General features: G+C 42.2%; 3 protein-coding genes across 14 annotated transcripts; 2 read left to right on the forward strand and 1 right to left on the reverse strand.

Moving 5' to 3' along the window:
- The first annotated feature begins 184 nt into the window (after positions 1-184).
- LOC116251318 (RNA-binding motif protein 25) lies at positions 185-7,391 on the forward strand. Of its 12 annotated transcripts, XM_050077175.1 has the most exons (11): positions 712-853; positions 1,021-1,916; positions 2,044-2,131; positions 2,370-2,626; positions 2,747-2,899; positions 3,380-3,797; positions 3,887-4,567; positions 4,738-5,291; positions 6,231-6,490; positions 6,624-6,682; positions 6,784-7,391. In XM_050077175.1, the coding sequence occupies exons 4-9, from the start codon at positions 2,372-2,374 to the stop codon at positions 6,480-6,482; spliced, it is 2,313 nt and encodes a 770-aa protein (XP_049933132.1). In that variant the 5' UTR covers positions 712-853; positions 1,021-1,916; positions 2,044-2,131; positions 2,370-2,371; the 3' UTR covers positions 6,483-6,490; positions 6,624-6,682; positions 6,784-7,391. The 12 variants fall into 12 exon arrangements, with proteins under 12 accessions (XP_049933122.1, XP_049933123.1, XP_031481369.1 ...); XM_050077173.1 differs by having other exon boundaries at positions 1,021-2,131; XM_050077167.1 differs by having other exon boundaries at positions 2,044-2,626.
- Positions 7,392-7,856: 465 nt separating this feature from the next.
- On the reverse strand, positions 7,857-10,462 carry LOC116251320 (transcription factor MYB93-like). Its single transcript, XM_031625520.2, has 3 exons — positions 10,261-10,462; positions 9,574-9,703; positions 7,857-8,528 (listed from the first exon to the last, which is right to left on the reverse strand). Exons 1-3 carry the CDS (start codon positions 10,391-10,393, stop codon positions 8,027-8,029), a joined length of 765 nt encoding a protein of 254 aa, XP_031481380.1. The 5' UTR covers positions 10,394-10,462; the 3' UTR covers positions 7,857-8,026.
- Positions 10,463-13,998: 3,536 nt separating this feature from the next.
- On the forward strand, positions 13,999-17,671 carry LOC116251405 (ascus wall endo-1,3(4)-beta-glucanase). The gene is made up of 2 exons (XM_031625657.2): positions 13,999-16,626; positions 17,026-17,671. Exons 1-2 carry the CDS (start codon positions 14,860-14,862, stop codon positions 17,476-17,478), a joined length of 2,220 nt encoding a protein of 739 aa, XP_031481517.1. The 5' UTR covers positions 13,999-14,859; the 3' UTR covers positions 17,479-17,671.
- The last annotated feature ends 29 nt before the right edge of the window (positions 17,672-17,700 follow it).

Below are 17,700 nucleotides of genomic sequence, written 5' to 3' on the forward strand. Positions count from 1 at the left end.
AACCTGGTTCGTTTAAGTTTGTAAACCTGACACCTTCCTCCCCAGGTTTTTTGTCAATTTCTTTCGTCCACATAACAAAGTGGCTGCGAAACAAGAGAAAAGAAATCCCAGAAAACAAAGATAAAGAAACCATGAAATTAGATTTCTGTGACCCCAATTCCATATATCCAAACACCGTGCCGAGAAAAGAAACGATCTCTGGCCCCCTCTCTGACTGTCTCTTCCTTCTCGTACATTCACTAGGGCAAATATATGCACCTTGGCGGAACTGTTCCTTCACAGGAGAATCTCAGGACCTACTCCAGCGACCCACTTTCCCCATCATCCATGGCCGTCGCCTCCCCTTCTTCTTCCTCTACCTCCACGATGGTGGTGGCAGAAACCAAACCGGAACGGCCGTCAGAGAACGCTCCGCTTCTATCCTCCTCACTTCCGCAGCCAGATCCCAACGATCCAAACCATCTTCCTTCTTCCGACCCTCTCCCTCCCTCGTCTGCGTCTTCCTCATCCACCACCACAACCATTTCTTCTTCTTCTTCTCCTTTCCCTATGATCACACCCTCGCCTCCTGCTGCCATGGCCGCCGGTGTTGTTCCGCCGGCCGCTCCCGCTCCACCAGTCCCCTCGTTCCCTTCTTTCCGGCCGGTTCCTCCGATGCCGGTTGGAGCCCCTCAGTTCTCCCCTATTCCAAACCCTGCTATCCAGCCTCCTGGCGTCGCCCCCTTGATGACTCCGGTGTCAGTATCAGCCGTCCGCTACCCAGTCGCTCCGCAGCCTTACGCACATATGTCCAATGGCTATCCTGGCGCCCCGATGCCCTTGCCCGTGCCGCTGCCTTCGTCGATGCCGCCTGGTGGGTACTTGGTAAACTTGCTAAAATTGTTGTGCGTATTTGAAAATTTGGTTAAAGTATATTGGAATGACGCAAATGAAAGGTGTGCTGTTACTTGATTTACGTTTATCGGATGGGTCAGACTCGTTTCCTTGGAGTTTATTGGTATTTCTATATGCGCATTGCAGAGTATCCGAATATTTGTTGTGGGTTCTTGTTTGATAAGCTGTTGGAAACTTGGGTGACAAAGAGAGTCTGGTTTCTGGTATGGCTCATTTTGGATTTCGACTATAAATATGCATTTGACAATTCGACTATGTTTTTTCGCCCATCTGCTGCTATTTAATTTCATTTGATATTGAGTCTTTGTACTGGTTGATACTGGATATTGAGGATCATAAGTGCTCTGGGGCTTGTGATGTTCACTTGAACTTCAGAGTAGGAGAAGATCCGAATTTGTTGCTAGTTTTATGGTCACAAATGGGGATTTCTTATTTCAAATTTTTGATTGACAATGGATGAAGTTTGCATGAAAATGAATCATTTTGAGTGATTCTATGGAAAAGGTTTTGTGCACCAACGAATGCAATTTGAAGGTGGAATATTATCTCCTACAGCATAGTATCCCGAGGACTCATCACATGCCAGTTGCAGTCCACATGAAAGTCTGCTTCATCTTTTCCTGTTGGTATGCCTAATTTTTCACATATGTGCTTTGAGTACATTTCGTTAGTTCCTAATTAATTTTGTTATTGTTTGTTGCCCTTCTTTCAAAATAAAAGAGTAAAAAAATTAGAATGTGCTTCTTGTGACTGAAGCAGGTAGTTTCCAAGACTCCAAATGTTGCTTTTATAAAGTACATGGTAATTTTATCCAAATTCTGCTTTTATAAAATTACATGGTAGTTTTATTCTTAAGTTCACCGTCATGCTCAGATTGAGAGCTTTGAGTACGAGGAATGAATGTACTTTTCTTAAGTAGGTTACCTTCACGTAGATCTAAGGTTGCTTCCACGTTTACGGGTTATTGATTTCTTCCACAGCTGATCATGTTAGAGAATCCTGATTGCACCTTATATTCCAAGGTATCCTGATTTACTCTTTATTTTTTGTTTATTTTTTTGTTATGATTTTATTTCTGTGCTGAATTTACTATCATATAAAAGGGACTTTTAGTGAGCTTAAAGGTAAGAAGACATTCATATTCTACAGTTGTGCCAACATCTTTGGTGAGATTCTGCATATCACTTGAATGCTCAATACCCCAATGTACAACTTGGTGCTCAAGAAGATAATTAAGGTAAGTCAAATCTACGTTCATGATTTGATTGAGTATTGCCTCCATTGGATCTGATGCTGTTATGAGCTGGCTGATTCTGAGTGACATGTTCGGGTTGTGCACCTTATATATTTGCTGGTTTTCTTTAAATCTTTACCCTTTTTACTACATTGAATTGTTTTGGTATGTTGAACTTGCACTTTGGCTTATGATATCCTATGCTGATGTGCTTCCATAGCTGTTTTTTCTGCTTCTACAGGAATGCATCGTTATCCTCCTCCATACACAGCTGTTGTTAGGCCCACCTTCCCTCCACATCCACCTGGAGCAGTTGGATCGATGCCCCCATTGTCGCGCCCACCAGTTCCAGCTATTCGAGGGGTGCCCCCAGTAGTTGGTTCTGTTGCTAGACCAACAATACCAATTATTCCAATTGCAGAGAAGCCACAAACCACGGTTTATGTTGGGAAGATATCTACGACTGTGGAAAATGATTTCCTGTTGTCTTTGCTTCGTGTAGGTTTCTTTGATTTTCAACTGATTTCCCTTTATTTTGGATATTTATTAGTGTTACGACATTATCTGCTGAGCAGTTTTATGCTTATAACTGATCCTTTTCCAATTACAATTTGTCAGTTATGTGGGCCTGTCAAGAGTTGGAAACGGGCTCAAGATCCTACAACTGGAGCCCCTAAAGGGTTTGGATTCTGTGAATTTGAGTCTGCAGAAGGGGTCCTTCGTGCACTTCGCCTGTTGTCTAGACTTAATATTGATGGCCAGGAACTTGTGGTATGTATAGTAAAATTCTCTGAAATTTTTATCATATTTTTTTTCTCCTAAATGCCATTGTTCTAACTTATTGGCCTCAAAGATGCTGAATTTTTCTATCTGACATAGGATATACGAGATATGGTGTTGTTTATTAATATGGGTTGTGAAGGGGCTGAGGAGATGTTTGCATGTGTCAAATTGTGATTTATTAAATGAGCAACAACTGTATGTACTTTGTCAAATGTAAAGTGGCAGCACAAAGTGTCCTCTAGTGTATCTACTTCTCTCTACCTTTTCCAGGCTACTGAAATTTTCACTATCCTATCTAGTTTGAAAGATGTTGTTTTGTGAATTTTGTGAATCAGAAGAGAATAAACTATCCTGTGTCTTCCTTCTGCCGGTCTTTTCTGGCTTTTTATTCCTCTCCTTCCATCATGAGCTTGATTATCTTCCCTTGAATTATTTTATAGACTTTTTGTATGTTCTTTCCTGCTTCAGTTGAATGTTAACCAAGCCACAAGGGATTATCTTGAGCGCTATGTTGAAAAGAAAGTTGAGAGGCAAAAGATGCTTAAAGAAGAAGCTTCTGAAAATGCTGACAAGGAGGAAACAGCTCCTGGTGTTGACAAGACTGAACCGGCTAAGCCTGTTTCAACTGATGAATCAAAAGAGAAAGATGGATCTGTTGAAAAACCGGATGAAGATGCTGCTAAGAAATTTGGCATTGTGACCGAGGAAGACCAGGAAGGTGACAGAGATGCTTCGGTGAAACTCACAAGTATGTTGGAGGAAAGGGCAAAAAATAGGCCTCCCCCTCCCCCTCCATCTGCTCAAGCTACTACTGATGTTTCTGCAAAGACTGAAGTGCCATCTAAATCAAGAGATGGAGATTCTGATGTGGATATCATGAAAAGTGGTGAGTATTTTGGAGCAATAATGTACTGTTAGTTGCATCTGGTTTGATGTAAATGTGGAGGCCATAAAAGCCTTTTTTGTTTGATGCAGATGCTGCAGAAGATAAAAACGATGATGAGACAACTAGTGAACATAAACCTTCCACTGAGAATGAAAGGCCTGAGACAAGCTCCTCGGATAGAGGAAAAAAGCAGGATAGAAGGAGCAAGGAGAGTGACCATGAGCATGACTTGAGACGGGAGAAAGAGCGAGAACTAGAGAGATATGAGAGAGAGCGAGAAAGAGAGAGAATGAGAAGAGAGAGAGAACGAGAACATAAACTACATCAGGCTGAGAGGTTGTACAAGGATCGAGTGAAAGAATGGGAGGCTAGAGAGAGAGAGAGAGAGTACCAGCGGTCACATGAGAAAGAGAGGGAGAAGGAGAGAGAGCGTGAACGCAGGAGGGAAATAAAAGAGCAAGAAGATGAAAGTGATGATGATGACTCAAGGAAAAGGCGGCGCAGAGGCAGCACTTACGAGGAGAGAAGAAGAAAGAGGCAACGGGAGAAGGATGAAGATTTGACAGATAGATTAAGAGAAGAAGAGGAAATAGCTGATGCTAATAAGAGAGCAATTGAAGAGCAAAAGAAAAAAGATGAGCTCAAGGTTTTGTCTAGTGAGTTGTCAAATGGAAATGAGAAGGAAGTAAACACTATGGAGGATAATGGCTCTGAGCACAGAGATAGAGATTGGAATCATGAAGGTGATCCTGCAGATGCTAATTTTGGTGGTATGGCTGAACTCTTCCTGTTAATTTTCTTGCCTCCTTGGGGACTCACCTACATGGCCTTTTCATTTCTAAGTTAATTGTCTTCTTTGGATGATTTATTATGTTGTACTATTCTTTGCCTTTTCTTTTTCTGATTGGTAATAATATCTTAAGAAATGGCATAACTGTAGGTGATGAAGGAGGATCAAATGCTGTGTCTGAAGCAAGGCCAAACAGTAATGCTCCTTCTCGGAAGCTTGGTTTTGGGCTTGTTGGATCAGGAAAGAGAACAGCTGTGGCGTCTTTATTTCAAGCAGAGGACGATGATGATGCTGAAAAAGAGAAGAAAATGAGGACTTTAGTACCCATTGAGTATTCCATGGAGGAAATGCAGGCTGTCCAATCTGCAGCTCCTGGGACATCTGCAAATTTGGTTGCAGCGGCTGAATTTGCAAAGCGCATTTCAGGTAGTAGCAGCAAGGAAGAAAAGTCAGAATTAGAAAAGGAAAGAAGTAGGCGAACAAATGACAGATTGAGCCAGAGGGAGAAGGACAGGGCTGATGACGAGACAAAGGAAAGAAGTCGTGACAAGGCCCACGACAAAGACAAGGATCGGGAGCATGGCTTTGATAGGAAGACTCCAGAAACTAAGAAGCTTTTGGATGCGAAGCAGTTGATCGACATGATTCCAAAGACAAAGGAGGAACTTTTTTCTTACGACATAAATTGGGCGATCTATGATAAGGTAAGAGATACTTTCTTTTCTTGTTATTGTTCTTCTACTTGTGAATGCTGGGTAAACATGCTAAGATATTACTGGTGACAAATAGTGTCAAAATTGAGAAGAAAAAACATTGGAAGTAGAAAAAAGATCGAGAGAAAGAAGCGGAAGAAGTTTGGAAGTTTACCTCTGTCAAATAGCGTTAAAACTTAAAAGTGAGTTAAGAAGATTGGAAATAGAAAAAGGGACTGAGAGGAATGAGAGGTAGAAAATGATAAAAATAAAAACCTATTGTAGAGGAAGGATCTCATTGCTTGTTGTTTTAGTTTTCTAGGGGATGGTGTTAGGCGTTTTCATTAGGCTTGAAGATGGAAGTAAATGTCCACAGTAAATGAAAAAATGTGGTTGTCAAAAGAATTGTCCAAGTTCAGGTTAAGGCTGGTTTCACAACATAGCAAGCAGGAGAGGGACTGGATGGTTCTTATGATGGGGGACTTGAAATGATGTTCTAGTTTATAATGAGGTAACATAAGATAGCAGTTCTGCATTGATCCGAAATTACAGGTCACTGGTGAAACCCAGATATGTCCTTTTAGGTTGTCAAGTTGTGTGAGCTGATGTATCTTTCAGTTTGCAAGTTGTACGAGTTTCTGTAACCTTGTCTCCTCTTGGATTTAGACTATTGAGGACCAAAAACCTCATAATAGTTAGATGTTATCAAGGTTCAACTTGGTAAAAGCCCTGCTGCCTCCTAGCTACTGCCCAGGACACGTGGTTTCAGTCACTAGAGCAAGCGCACCCTCGGTCAAGTCATATGAGTTGCTCTCTGAGTCACATGAACTACAGTATGGATGACTCGTGAGAGGTTGCAAATGTTACATATCGTTTAGATACTTTTGGTTGCTTTGAACTTTGTGGAATCATTCTTTTGGTGAAGGATAATTATTTTTGCCCCATGTGTAGCATGAGCTGCATGAAAGAATGAGGCCGTGGATTTCAAAGAAGATAACTGAGTTTCTTGGGGAGGAAGAAACCACGTTGGTTGATTATATTGTGACCAGTACAAAAGATCATGTGAAAGCTTCTCAAATGCTAGAGCTGCTTCAAGCCATTCTGGATGATGAAGCTGAAATGTTTGTGCTTAAAATGTGGAGAATGCTCATTTTTGAAATCAAGAAAGTGGAGACTGGATTGTCCTTGAAATCAAGGACATGAAATATAAGGTGTGTCTCCAAAAGCTTCTCTTTTGCTTTCCTGTTGCACTAGTTTATTTCAGCAATTTGAAGGCCTACAGCCTGCTCAGTCATTCAACGTCATAGACTGCACCACAGCTGAACTAGTATATGTTGTCCTCAGTGGCTTCCTGCTTTGGATGTCAGAATGTGTATTAATCAATTCTTAGCCAGAATGCCCAGGTATTCCTTTTTCCCCTTTGTGAATTCGGATCAGAAACTTGTGTTTCCAATTAGTAATTTCCAATATTTTTCCTCCTTTTACCATTTATTTCGTACCACAGATAGATAAAAGCTCCACTGCTATTTGTTTCTAAGTCATACACTGGGAATGATTGTGTTCGGTATTGGCCCTGGTAACCCTGTCTAGACATGCAATCTACGTAATGTGGACCCACGTTGGAACTAAGAGTCGCATCATTGGGTTCTGCTTTCTACGGTGAATTGGGTTCAGCGCTTAGGAGGATTTTCTATTGTGGGTTCTGTATCAGCAGTTTGTGTCCCCTGCTGGAGTTTTAGTTGGCTAGCCATTTTAGTTGGAGCTTTCGACAGCCAATTGCCACACGACAGAATGTGGTACGATTCCTTGACCAGAATTTGCCGCCTAGTGGCACGAGATTGGAAGAAATCCTCATCTGTATTTTGTTTCCCGAATTTGATGGCTATTTCCGGTCTCCATTACCACAAGAGGCAGAGAAATTTGTTAGTTTTGAGAAAATTTTGGAGGTACTGAAATGGATGGAGCAAGCGCATTGCCTCCTGTACCTATAACCCTTCAACCCAATGTCTTGACGGTGTATTTTTCTTATTAATAAAAATTCCTTAGAAACTGTATAACTCTTCAAGAATAGTGGGTATAATTTGGATGTGAACACGATAATGTTGACTTTCATTTTCTGCTAGAACATTAGCTTTCGTACGTATATGATATTTGAACAGTCGTATCTGAAATGAAGCCAATTGTGGAGTAGTGCGTGAGCAGAGACGTGAGACAATGATATGGTCTGTCATTATTTTTTACTAAAGTTAACATCATTTTCAAAGTATGGCTTTAACTAACGCCAGATCTAATCAAGGGCTCATTGCATATTAGGAATTGTTCCGACTACCTGGTGGACGATTTGTGCTACTCTAGCTGTATGATGAGTCTACGTACCGAAGAAAAAACCCGCCCGCGTAATAATCGCCATCTTCTCAGTAATCGAACAAAATAAAATGGTGCCATTGATTTTTCGTATGATTCTACGGATCGTTGCTAGGAAAATTGGTCAAGTTTGAAGGGGGTGCTCTGTCCTAATCATTCTCCAAACATCGACCAGAAAAGCTGTTGAGGTTGGAACTAAAACACGGTTAAACTTGCTGAATGTTATAATGGTGCCAAAGTAGATGGATATGATTTCCTCTTTATGTTTTTTTTTGTGTCAATCCCATGTCATTTACACTTACGTCAACGTGGGATATCGTATACACTTTTCTTGGTTGGGGGAAGGGGGAGATAGAGCATATTGACATATTACTTCGTCTATATTAGTATTTGAAACTATGAAGGTTTGCATTGCCGACGCAGCCGAGCATGCTTGACCAGTACTCGCGTTTCTCCTCACCTTCACCGCTGACTGTTGCTCCTTCATAGGCCTTGTTTCCATTCGGCATCTCATGATCTATAATGGCACTGATGGGCATTCCTCCGCTGAACCTGCCGCTGCCTGCCACGATGTTTAAGCTGTCAAAGGTGCCTGTTTGTGCCGCAGGACGAACCTCATGACAATGTGGCTGGAGATTGCCTCTGGCAAGCATATGTGCTAACGAGTTGCTCTGTGTTTCTAATTCCGCCCAGTTGGATGCCTGGTTCAGCAGATTCGATAGCGGGAAGTTGGTATCAGCATGTGGTGCTTGTGCAACGGGAATGGCCCTGTGGGTCACAGGGTCGATTCCCATCTTTATCAACTTTTTCTTTATATGGGTGTTCCAGTGGTTCTTTATTTCGTTATCAGTCCTCCCAGGCAAGCTCGCCGCTATCGCTGACCATCTAGAGAGAGGGAGGGAGGAAGTAGAAAATTTAAGATAGAGGACTTGTGAATCTATCATCTAAGCCAATATGGTTACCAAAGACGAGCAATTAAAAGCAAAGTTTTCAAGAAAATACATGCTTGGTATCGTCGCAATTTTGCTAATTGATTCCATAGCAAAATTAATTAGCACTTGTAGCTGACTATACTTTTTCTTTTCTGTCGTTTTGCCTACGGGCATTCTAAACACTGGAGATGAACTTTTTCTTGTCATCTCAAAAAAATATGATTCTGAATAGACTAAATAAATGCAGAACGGTGAAGATGTAATGAAAAAGCCATTTTAAGATGCATTCAACCGGGAAAAGTACTTTTTGCTGTAAGCCCATTTTCTACCATTCTAAGCAGGTGATGCAATTCACTTTCAAGAAATATTTCGGGGTTCAGTATCGGTGTATATCGATCAATACATCTTTAATCGTCCCTCACTATTCAACCTCATGTTGCTGATATTGAAGTATATGATGGGAAAATGTATTTTTTCATTTTTTATTTTTAAAAAACCTCGATGATGTGCATGGACCGATATGGCTTCTGCCCGTAAAAGTATTCGTCTGATTCGTCATTTTCCATTGTCCCCCTCACTTTCATCTCAAAGCCTAAATATGTCAATTTCTTCGCCAAAATCTCTCCGATATAATAAGGAAAATTCTTGTGGGTAACAGGGTGCATCAAGCTATGCAATTTCTTCCTCATGACAGAGACGATCGATTTCTAACCACAATGTAAGTGAACATGTGGCTAAATAATGGTGTGGCTGTCCTGGACCCTAGGAATGGGGAGAGACGGGGGCGGCTTCCGCCTTCACTCTGACGCTCACCGGAACTAGAGCTGTCAGTTCATGTCTCAGGTTGGTTGTAAACTTCTTACAAAGAGCAAAGCGGTCATACATGGCCTGATGCCCATGGCGTTAGCTGTGGAACTTATTTTGGGTTTTCCAACAATGAAATTCACATCTATGCGATTATGTTTCATCACACACACACACACACACACAAGACGTACTTGTTTCCGAGGACCGCGTGGAGTCTGATAATGGTGGTTTCCTCTTCATAGGAGAGCTGCCCTCGTTTGATGTCTGGTCGCAGATAGTTTGTCCATCTCAGTCTGCAACTCTTACCGCAACGTTGCAGTCCTGCAAGAGTAACCAGCGATCCTATTTCTTGGTTTTCGATTGACATAGAAGATTAACGAAGGAAAGATCGCTAAAAATAATAAATATGTGCACTAATTGGTATCGTGTAAAATGCTGAGAAAAATAATCAGATAGAAATTACGAAATGAAAAACAGAAATCCTCAATGGTTACAGAAATGGTAACGGCCTCAAGCGTTTCATTTCCTTTTTGTTCATGAGATGAATTAAGGTTATGACATCGTTTCTAAAGAGCAGTATTACTTGGAACAAAACAATCACCGTTGGGACCATTCAAAGATAAACTAACATTTCATTTGGGGAAGGAAGGCAGCAGTTCATTTCATGCCGATTTTGATACATAAAATGGAAGGAAAAGAATTGGAACATGAAGACTAGACGAAAAGATAAGTTCTATTTCTTATCTGCGTGATTGAAAAGCAGAAAGGGGGGTGGAGAAGGGGAGCAAAAATTATAGGAAAGAAAACAGGAATTCCTTTGGAAGAAAAAGAAAATAATTTACAAAGTGGAGAAGAAGGTAGTGGCAGTGTGTCTTTGCCTGCTCTCTTCGGCAGTGCTCTCCAGCTTCCATGGCCATTCTTGGTGATGAAATCAATGAGCTTCTGGTCTTCTTCGGGCGTCCATGACCCCTTCTTCAGTCCATTCTTCTCACAGCAGGGAGTTCTCACCATTTCTTTCTTACAGAACAGTGCTAAATTACTCTCTCTCTCTCTCTCTCTCTCTCTCTCTCTCTCTGTGCGTGTGTGGAGAGGGGAGTGGAGTATAAATAAATTGTTCGTTGGTTCGTCTCTTTAATGGCTTCACGGATTGATGTATACATGGTGGGAAGGGGATACTAGTTGGAAAGTACCGGCACTTCAAGAGCCTCCATCTGTTAACTAATCAGGAGCTGACAAATTGAACATGACATCTCGGCATCCAACTTTGTACTTGGGCAGTAAATTTTTTCCCTTTTCTTTAACAAAAAGAGTGAAATAAATGCTCTTTTCATATTGGTCATTATGATTCGTCCATAATGAAGTGCTACCATCTTGTTGGTGAGCCCTTACCTTCAAATGGCGCAGAGAAATGAACTAAAAGACTTCTAGGCAGGCACTTTGCGCACAAAATTTTACATATTTTTGCAGGAAAATTACTCTCGCTGTGAGATCGAACGGTTTCCAATGAAAGTATTGTTATAATTTTGTTCAGATTTGCCTGTTTTGAAGATACCAAAAAGGAAAATAATAATAAAAGAGATACTGTTTTGTGTTCCTAAAATCTAGCTGCTCTGTTGCTATAGAGTTCTGGCTTTCAGGCAAATATTAAAGGGGAAGACTAGAGAAAGTGCCTGAATAATACGCAAATTATGTGAAGCATGCACGAAACATGAATATGAATAAGAATTGAACACCCACAACCGATTGTCTCCCGTTAGCGTAATTACAAAATTGTGACAGTAAAAAACAAAACACTTTTCAGTAAGAATTGAACACCCACAACCGATTGTCTACCGTTAGCGTAATTACAAAATTGTGATAGTAAAAAACAAAACACTTTTCAGCATTCTATTGGTTGTTGCAAATTCATGAGCAACTTGAAAAGTTTTCTACAAGAATAATCACAGATAAAGGGTGAAGGGATATTTAAAAAACACCTTTTAACCGAATCATTAATCAACAACAAAAGAAGAAAAGAGAAACTGTGGTACTGATGTGCAATTAAGAAGTGGAGGTGAAAAGTGAAAGAAACCGGCACCGCCCTGAGATCGATCACCTTTGGGGCCCCTTGAGATCTTCTGGGAGCTTTTATTTGGAGGTGATAAAAAGTGCAGCAATCACATGCCCATTTATCAGATTCACATTCTCTCTCTCCCTCTCTCTCTACCTTGATGTGGCAATATGCCCATAAATGAGCTTTATCTTTCGGTGAATTCTATTTCAGTTGGTGAATATTTTGCACAGAGGGTGCCGAAGTGAGCAATGAGAAGGAAATTCATTGTGTCCTCAAACCTCATATTAAATTTGTGTTTTAGCATCTTCACTATTCATTGGCGTGATTCAATGGTCGGGGTTAAATGATGTAGATGATGCTTTTACGGGTCAATCACTTAAAAAAAGCAGGTGAAGTGGGTTTAATGGATGATAGAGATGTTAGAGCCAACCAAGTGATAAGCTCACGATATCTGAAAGTGTATAATTTTCAAGGCAAGTCAGGAGAAACTCCTAAAATAAATATAAAAATACATAAATTTACGACAGAACTTTAAAACATGAACTAATATGATTTTAGAGTTACATGTTTTTTTTCTTTATATTCTATGATGTTCTGAGAATCGTTATGATGCTTAACATACTTTACCTTTGGTAAATTTACAACCTTCCTTTGTAACCTTTTGGTAAATTTCTTTCTCACTCTATTGCTTAGTCATAGGGATGTCAACTAGTTGGATTCAAACCGGATATACCCTTAACTATATCTGCTTTTTCGGATATTCACATATTTTGGATTCAAAATGAGAACAAAAAAATTTGAATCCATATCCAAAATCTGATTTCACAATGCCCGACTTGAATTTTGAACTAAATTTGACCGATTTTCAACATGTAGAGCATCTGGTATCCAAATCCAAATCTGATCAGATATTTATGTATATCTAAATCCGACCAGATGTCATTTCTTAAATCTGAATCCGATCTATAATCAGATATTAAGTATTTTTTCCATATCTGATTTTTCAAAGTGATTCAGTCGGTTATCCAATCTACAATACTTTCAAATGTTCACTGATTTTGCGAACACAAGTAACATGAGTTAGTTTATAGGCATCTTACCGGGTATGTTTCATGTTACAATCCAGAAAGGGCTTGTCTAATTTCAGCTTGCTAATTTGTTTATGAGGAAAATAAATTAGTACTTACGAAATATATTGATTTAAACGTAGTTAAACATAGCCAACAGGAGCTCCATCGTTCTGGTTAAGGAAGCTGTAAGAACCCCAAGCTAAAGGAGGTCATAAGTTCGATACTCTGTTGTATCTGTTGGCATTAGGCTGATTCAAGTTTCTCTATTCCCCAACATGCCAATTTCCCTCTCTTTGAAAATGATGAACATGGCTGAACCAAAGGTAAGCATGATTACAGATAGAATTCGATTAAACTATTTACCTTCATTATCAGCAGCATGCAACAACATTTTCACGTTGACGACCTTACTTGGACAACATTTTTCACATTTCATGGCTTTCATTCTCCACAGAAAACATTCAGCCAATAATAATGAGAATTGTAAATGGAATTTATCGTGTGCAGTATCTAAATCTCAAATTTTTATTTAGTGTGTATGTGATTTCTTAAATGACAATAGTTGACACACTATGATCATAGATGGTATTAGTTAAAACATTTAGATGAGGTCTGCCATTACATTGCACCAAATTGGTCATTGATGATGGAGGCCTTACTGCTTCAGCTACATATTTTCTCCAAATCCATTGGTTGATGATTCTCCGTTTTCAGTTAAAACTGGATCCAAATATTAGAAGAAGAAAAGCTCATCCCCAAGCTGTTCCGCTATGACCCAGAAATACAACAGAGTTTGGAAGATGCATCACAAGCTCTTTAGTTGCAGAGTACTTTTTAGCTGCAGGGTCATTTTGTGTTTCTTTTTTTAAAGCTAAGATGTTGATCCACTCCAAAGCTTTTTGGAAGCGTCGGATCAAGTTTCAGAAAAACGGGGAAAAGGAAGACAATCTTCATACTCGGTTCGAGTAGCATAACAGGACTCACAGCAGGCCTCTGACTCTATTCTGAATTTCCTGCGGAAAGTTCAGACGGTTGTCTCTCAGCGTAAACCCTTCGAACACCCCTCTCTGTTATCAACAATAAAGACGCACCATTTGTGGTGACTGGTGACGGATGCAAGTCTCACACGTTAAAACACTTGAACTGTTTCTTTCACTTTAAAGGCTTTAAACCGAGGCACCTTGTCAGGTATGTGACAACCTCTGAGCCAATTCCTCTGCCTCTTGCTTGGGAGGATGGATGAGAAATTCGCACTGAACATCATTTACACTTGCAAGGCAAGACAAGTATAACATTTCTTCACTCAATCAAGCACACGATATCAACATTCCTCATTTCAAGGACACTCAATCGGCTCTCCCTTTCCGGAAGGTCGTGAAAACTAATTTTGATACTAAAACTTGGTTGCCAACATGGTTTTAGCATCGTCCGAAGATGGAGGGAAATGCTTCTTAAATATGGTGCTCTTGTTGGCAAGCAAACCCAAGTTTTATTGTTTCCAAGCTTCATCACGCATCATCAACTATCCAATTATCTGCAAGGCGGTAGAATCAGCAAGATTGTATTATATTTTTCTGTATGTTTATCATCAATAACGACCTTTTTTTTCTAACCTTTCTGTCCAGCTTTTAATAGACAGTTCATTCTATTCGACCAAATCTTGTAAATTCTTTTTATAAATCCACTTTTGCATTGCTTCCTACAGTGAGGACCCACTTTTGTTTACCAACTCCATTTCGAATTTCCTAGCAAACAAACAGAAGGGCCGTTTCTTCGACACCAAGCTAGTTGTTTCATATTTCATGGCGTGTAGTGATTCCACTATTCAATGCCCCAATTTCCTTGTTATTGCTTCTTACTGATGCAAACATTTGTCGTTAGATTCCATCCTATTTGAACCAATCTGCTCATCTTCTCTTCCATTAGTGCAGACAACCTTTGCTGCAATGCCCATCAGCACAAACATCATACAGTCCGCCATCAACTCGCAATTTACATTCCACCAATTCACAATCCCATCATATTTCATCCAACTAATCCAAACACATTGCTAGCTATATAGACTCTCTAGCTGCATAAGATTCTCAGTCCAATTCTTAACCCTAAGAACTTCACCAAACCTTCCAAATCTGAAACACCAACAAGCCTTTTTCGTTTGTCCCTTCCAACATCCAACTGCTTCATCAATCGTAAAGTCCTTCCTCTAAACCAAATATTTCAAATCCAAGAGCTCCATTTTTTGTTGCTTCTGATCTCATAGAGAGTCTTCAAATTCAAATTTTAACTCTGATTCAGGATATCCCCACGGACGTACCAAATTTCGATCTACCAACAGAGTCATTGATTCAAAGTCAATGCCGATAAAGAAATTGTTCACCAAACTCAAATCCAAATTCAAAACTCTGATCCTCCCCGAGCACCCCCCTTCTTCCTCTTGGCCTCCAATTTCCACCACCGCCCCTCCATTTCCCAACCCCGCCATTCCCGCCACGCCGTCGTTTCCCATCCCCATCACCACTGCTGCTATTCCTCCTACCACCATCGTCCCCATACCCATCACTCCCTTACCCGTCCCCACCACCACCATGCGGCCACCGTTCCCGGCCGTTCACTCTCCGGCCCTCCTCGACCCTCCACCGTTCTTCTCGGACGACCTCCGGCAACCACCTCTCCCCACCAATAGTTTCTGGCAAAATTTGGTGCTGAAGTTTGGCGACCAGCCGGAATACATCCATCCGTACCTTATCCGCTCTGCCGGCGGCTCCCTTTCCGTTTGCTACCCGTCTCGTTTTGTCTCGCCTGGCTTCCTATACCAAATCTTCATAGCCGATCTCACCATTTCCTCCTCCACCACCCCCACCGGCGGCCACACCATCTCCGCCTTCGATGACCTCTCCATCACCCTCGACTACCCCGGCGGCCTCTCCTTCCCCCTAGTCCGAGGCTCTCCCTTCCTTACCGCCGAGTTCTCCAGTGCCGCCGGCGTATCCATCTCTACTATCCACGCCATCCTCTCGCTTACTTCCACCCCCGACCTCAGCAAGCACGTGATAACCCTCAACAACGGCCAGACGTGGCTCATCTACTCCTCTTCTCCCCTCCGATTCTCCCAGACCATCGGGTCTCTCACAGCCGGCAGATTCTCCGGCGTCCTGCGGATCGCCTTCCTGCCGGACCCCTCTGCGGAGCCCATCCTCGATTTATTCCGATCCGCCTACCCCATATCGGGCTCCGCCGTCCTCACCAAACCGTTCTCTTTCCAGTACGAATGGCGCAAGCGCGGCACCGGAGATCTCCTCCTCCTCGCGCACCCTCTCCACCGCCGCCTCCTACCTCCATCTGCCACCGTTCTGCCGGCCGTCTGCTACCGTAGCATCGATGGCGACCTGGTTGGCGTCGTCGGCGACTCGTGGACTCTGCTTACCAACGCGATCCCCATTACGTGGCACTCCATGTCAGGCGTCTCTGAGTGCGACTCGGTTGAGATCGCGGCGGCGCTGGCGCAGGATGTCGCGGCGCTCGACCCAAACCGGATAAACACGACGTCTACGTACTTCTACGGGAAGGCGATCGCCCGCGCGGCGCGACTGGCGTTGATCGCCGAGGAACTGGGATTACCGGAGCTGATTCCGGCGGTGCGAGATTTTCTGAGAGACTCGATTACGCCGTGGCTGGAGGGATCGTTCCGGGGAAACGGGTTCCAGTACGACACCAAGTGGGGCGGGATCACTAGCCAGGTCGGATCCGCGGATACCAACGCCGATTTCGGGTTCGGAGTCTACAATGACCACCACTACCACTTGGGCTACTTCGTCTACGCTATGGCCGTGCTGGTGAAGCTGGACCATGGCTGGGGCCGTCGGTACCGGCCGCAGATATACTCCATTACTGCCGACTACATGTCGGCGGCGCCGTCAGCCAGCTTCCCCAAGCTGAGGAATTTCGATCCGTGGAAGCTGCATTCTTGGGCTGGAGGGTTGACGGAGTTCGCGGATGGCCGGAACCAAGAGAGCACCAGCGAGGCCGTCGCCGCCTACTATGCCGGAGCGCTGCTTGGCCTGGCGTACGGTGATCCCGGCTTGGTTGCAGTCGGATCCACAGTTGCTGCCATGGAGATCCAGGTCCGTTTCTGAAATTCATGATATTTGCTTTTCCACTCAATACTGAAATTTTATGGATCAGTGGTGAAGTTGACTTAGTTCCTGTCCAGATCTTGGTCAGTTTTAGAACCAAACTAGCAAAAATCGAATTGCCAATCAGCCATTGAAATTTAAAACTTTCCAATGAAAGATTGAAATTTAAAATGTTACGAAATTCTTGTTCATGTGATAGGTTCCAGCAATTGAAAGATTCACACCTATCATATCAACTACATTGAATTCGTCTCTCTGGTGAATTTTATGTTCAAACTTCCTAAAACTTGGAGATTTATAGGTCATCTGCACAATCGCTCATATAAAGCTTCCACGTATTATTATAGATTGCTTCATGTCACTCACTTTAGCATGTTTCTGCAACAGGCAGCACAAACGTGGTGGCACATTCCGGAAGGTGGGGACATGTACGAAGAAGAATTCAGCAAGGGCAACAGAGTGGTTGGTGTTCTATGGTCAAACAAGAGAGACAGTGGCCTGTGGTTTGCACCGGCAGAGTGGAGGGAATGCCGGCTCGGCATCCAAATGCTGCCAATCTTGCCAATTACAGAGGTGTTGTTCAGTAATACTGATTTTGTGAAGCAATTGGTGAACTGGGTCGTGCCTGTTTTGGGCAGGGATGGTGTTGGTGAAGGGTGGAAGGGATTTGCATATGCCATGGAGGCTATCTATGACAAGAAGAGCGCGCTGCAGAAAATAAGAACATTGAATGGGCATGATGATGGAAATTCCTTGACCAACTTGCTATGGTGGGCTTACAGTAGGAGGGATGGGGATGACTATGGGTGGAAGTGCTGTTGGTTTAGCCATGGCCATTGAAGGTGCAAGGGTGAAAGATGATATGTCCATGCATTTTTCTGTCTGTCGAAAAACAAAGCTTTTCTATATTCTTCCAAGGCTTCTTGCATCTGAAAATGGCTTTAATTTAATTTTTAGCATTTGGTTGTGGTGTACCTTCTTATAAATACTTGAGGAAATAAAACCATTACAGGCTCTTTTTTATGTATGCCAATGGCCGTGTGATCTACCTATATAGATGAA

This window comes from Nymphaea colorata, chromosome 3 (assembly GCF_008831285.2).
Source record: "Nymphaea colorata isolate Beijing-Zhang1983 chromosome 3, ASM883128v2, whole genome shotgun sequence".
In the NCBI taxonomy this organism is placed as follows: Eukaryota; Viridiplantae; Streptophyta; class Magnoliopsida; order Nymphaeales; family Nymphaeaceae; genus Nymphaea; species Nymphaea colorata.